Genomic DNA, 4,168 nt, shown 5'->3' with positions numbered 1-4,168 from the left:
AATCTTATGACTTTAGACTATTTGCCCTCTGTTGCAAAACTTCTATATAGCCTGGCTGCCCCTCTCGCCTCCTTGGAGCAGTTGTCCCAGGGTTACTTGAGATGCTGCCTCCTGGGCTTAAGTCCTAACCATCGAATAAAATATAACTCAGCTTTTATATTGATATTTTGGGGGGAACCAGGTTCATACTGTAGGAGAAAGGAGATGGAACTATTATTAACTTTCAGTTTTAGCAAAGGAGTGCTTGGTTCAGACCACTGAGAAGGTCTAGGGTCAACGACGCCATGGTAGCAATGAGCATTTCTATCTAACGTTCAGATACTGGTTTCTAACCCCCACCACAACCCCACTAAAACACACCAAGGCTTCTTGAGAAATGGCTGACTCTAGGCCTGGGTCAAAGTACAAGTCAGAGCTGGATTAGCTCAAAGACTTCTGGGAACATATGAGAGGATGCAGAGATTGATCTGAACACCCAGCATCTCATCTCTACACATTCGGGGCAGGCACTACATCCCCTGCCAGGCACAGGGAGGTCTGAGATGGGCACCCGGAAGGATGCAGGAAGAGGGGTAGGGCTTCAGACCAAACTGGGTCTCTTGTCCACAACAGCTAACAACTCCACCACCTGCAGAAGACCCTGCCCTTCTTGAGCCCCTGGCTCTGCCAGGATGGCAGACTCCACATCTTGCAGCTGGTTGGCTAACCTTGAGAATCTCTGGCAGACTCCACAGCCTCCTCCCTGCTCCCTCTCCTGCTCCTGAGAGTCCTCTCCACTCACCTTAGGGACATCCTTTCAATACTCAAAACTCGAAACCCTCCGGGGCCTGTCCATTGCACCTGGAGGAAAGGTCAAACTCCACAGCTCACAAAACTGACTCTGTTTCAGCTCCTCCCTCCTCCCACCTGTGCCTGCTTCAGGGGCCTTGCACCTTTGGACCTTTTTTGTGGGAGTCACGTCACAGCCGCGGTCAGTGGTCACGGCTCAGACACATCCTCTCTGAGCAGGGTAAGCCTCTCCTCACCCCCTCCTCAGGCTCCAGCCTAATTACTCTTTTTTTCCTACCACTCATCTCCTGCCATTACCTTGGCTTTACTTTAGATGACTTACTCAGCTCCCCTCTCCCACATCTGCTTGTAAGCACTCCTCAGGGCCAGCAGCAGACAGCACACAGGTTAAGGAATGCAACGCTGTAGGCAAGCGAGGCAACAAACCCAGGCCTCTCCTGGTTACTTGACACAGTGACTGAAGTACGGCTTTTGGAACCAGTCCTACATGGTTGAAACTCCATCTTTGCCGCTTGATGGTCCTGAGACCTTGAACAAGTCCTGTGACTGCTCTAAGCCTCAGTAACTTCAACTAAGACGGAGACACGGCACCCGCCTGCAAGCAAATCTTCCCAGGACACCTCTCTGACTCCTGAGACTCAGCAGGACACCTGCCTCAGAGAACCAGGAGACAGGGACAAGGGTGAGCCCCTCCATACCCCAGGCTGGCTTGTCTGTCTTTTTAACATTGCTCCCCACGCTGGGCCTGGGGCAGGGGCAGGGGCCTCCCTGGCCTCTTCCCCTCCAGGCCTCCCAATCCCGGCGTGGACGCAGAAAGGAGCGGGCTCCAGGTTTCCTGGCCCTGCCCACCGTCACTAATGAGGAACACACCCAGAACCCGGAGCTGACCCCATTGCCCCTGCAGGCTCTCTCGCATCGATCTTTTCCTCCATCCTATCCCGGCTTTAGAGGTGACAACATCCTCTTCTCCCACACACAAGGCCCTCTGCCATCTTCATAAGCAGTGGCAGGTCAGCCTTCCTGTTCCCATTTCACAGTCCGGGAAACCGAGGTCTCGTGTTGGGTAGGCTTTGGGCCCAGGCCGGCTTTTCCTGCCACTCGAGCAGCTGGGGAAGCTCGCTCCTCGCGCCAAGGCGAGCGGCGGTGCTCGCGCGGCAGTCACGAGCCCGGCGGCCGGGGGTGCGCCCTCCCCGCGCCCGCGCCCGCGCCCCGCAGCGCCTCCGCCTCCCCGCGTCCCCGCCCGAGCGGCGCGCACTTCGGCGAGCCGGGCTCCGCGGCCCCGGCAGCCGGCCGGCCCCGCGCCCTGCCACCCACGCGCGCCCGTGCTCAGCCCGCGAGTCCCCGCGCGGAGGCCCGGCCACCTGCCGGCCCGCGGGCTCGCAGCCGCGCCCCTCCGCGTCGAGGCCCGCCGCCGCCGCCGCGGCTCCTCCCTGCGCCCCGCCCGGCCGCGCCCCGACTCACCGGCTCCCGGCGCGCCCCGTGTCGGAGCTCGGCCCCTGGGCAGAGCCCACCGCTCCCGCCGACCCGCGGCGCCGCGGACCCTGCCGGCCGCCGGCCGCCCGCCGCGCGCGGCCGGGGGCGCAGAGCCCGCCTCACTCCGGCGGCCGCCCCCGAGCGGCGCGGCGCGGCGCCCCCTCGCGGCCGCAGGGGGAAGGCTGGGCGCGCAGCGCGCCGGGTGGGGCTGCGGGGGAGCCTGCCGCGGGGCTCCCTTCTGAGGCCACCCATCCCCGAGGCGTCCCCGCTCACCCGGCCTCTGCTCTGCTGCGGGCCTCAGGATCAAGGCCGTAAGTCCAGCCCTGCATTCAGGACCCTCCGCTGTGGCTCGCCTCCCACCCCCTGGAGGTGGGACCCCCTACAAGCATCAGACGGCACCCTCCACGCCATGGCTCCTGCTGGACTCTGCAGCTGAACTGGCCCCTCCCCACTACCGACTCTCTCACCTGGAAAACCCCTGACAGCCTAAAATCCGGTGCACCTCTTTTACAGGCCGCTCCTCTGGACTCTCCTCCCGTGATGGCCTCTGATCTGTGGTTTGTCTGTGCTCCCTGTCTGGTGGGCGCAGGGTGGGCATCAAAGGATGGGAAGACTGTTCGTCACCCTCCAAGCCTCTTCTATCGGGGAGGTGGTCCTAGGAACTGGCCCACTGGGAGGGTGGCTCACCACTCTGAAGACACTGAGCTGCTAGGAGGATAACCGGTTGCTATTTCACTTTCAGAACGGGGGGAGGGAGCCTGAACGAGATTGGGTGACTTTCCTCAGTTGGCTCCAGCTGGACATTAAAAGTGCCCTGGTTTGTCCCAGCGTAAAAGTCAGGATATCTGTCCTTTGCTTCAGTCAGGGCCTACCTAACGAGATGTGGCAGGTTACCCAACCCAATCAGCTTTAGCAAAAACAATTTATTGGCTTCAGTTCAGTTCAGTCGCTCAGTCGTGTTTGACTCTTTGGGACCCCATGAACGGCAGCACGCCAGGCCTCCCTGTCCATCACCAACTCCTGGAGTCCACCCAAACCCATGTCCGTTGAGTCGGTGATGCCATCCAGCCATCTCATCCTCTGTTGTCCCCTTCTCCTCCGCCCTCAATCTTTCCCAGCATCAGGGTCTTTTCAAATGAGTCAGCTCTTTGCATCAGGTGGCCAGAGAGAGTATTGGAGTTTCAGCTTCAACATCAGTCCTTCCAATGAACACCCAGGACTGATCTCCTTTAGGATGGACTGGTTGGATCTCCTTGCAGTCCAAGGGACTCTCAAGAGTCTTCTCCAACACCACAGGTCAAAAGCATCAATTCTTCGGCACTCAGCTTTCTTCACAGTCCAACTCTCACATCCATACATGACCACTGGAAAAACCATAGCCTTGACTAGACAGACCTTTGTTGGCAAATTACTGTCTCTGCTTTTTAATATGCTGTCTAGGTTGGTCATAACTTTCCTCCTAGGAGTAAGCATCTTTTAATTTCATGGCTGCAATCACCATCTGCAGTGATTTTGGAGCCCAGAAAAATAAAGTCTGTTTTCCTATCTATTTGCCATGAAGTGATGGGACTGATGCCATGATCTTAGTTTTCTGAATGTTGAGCTTTAAGCCAACTTTATCACTCTCTTCTTTCACTTTCATCAACAGGCTCTTTAGTTCTTCTTCACTTTCTGCCATAAGGGTGGTGTCATCTGCATATCTGAGGTTATTGATATTTCTCCCAGCAATCTTGATTCCAACTTGTGCTTCCTCCAGCCCAGCATTTCTCATGATGTATTCTGCATATACGTTAAATAAGTTGGGTGACAATATACAGCCTTGACGTACTCCTTTTCCTATTTGGAACTAGTCTGTTGTTCCATGTCCAGTTCTAACTGTTGCTTCCTGACCTGCATATAGGTTTCT

General features: G+C 57.2%; 1 protein-coding gene across 1 annotated transcript; it reads left to right on the top strand.

The window, feature by feature from the left end:
• Positions 1 to 542: 542 nt before the first annotated feature.
• LOC128050347 (serine/arginine repetitive matrix protein 1-like) lies at positions 543 to 2,813 on the top strand. The gene is made up of 4 exons (XM_052642578.1): positions 543 to 572; positions 1,577 to 1,739; positions 1,827 to 2,573; positions 2,776 to 2,813. The coding sequence occupies exons 1-4, from the start codon at positions 543 to 545 to the stop codon at positions 2,811 to 2,813; spliced, it is 978 nt and encodes a 325-aa protein (XP_052498538.1).
• The last annotated feature ends 1,355 nt before the right edge of the window (positions 2,814 to 4,168 follow it).

Source organism: Budorcas taxicolor, chromosome 7 (genome assembly GCF_023091745.1).
Source record: "Budorcas taxicolor isolate Tak-1 chromosome 7, Takin1.1, whole genome shotgun sequence".
NCBI lineage: Eukaryota > Metazoa > Chordata > Mammalia > Artiodactyla > Bovidae > Budorcas > Budorcas taxicolor.
The sequence above is the reverse complement of the archived record's forward strand: the minus strand, read 5'-3'. Positions and strand labels throughout refer to the sequence as shown.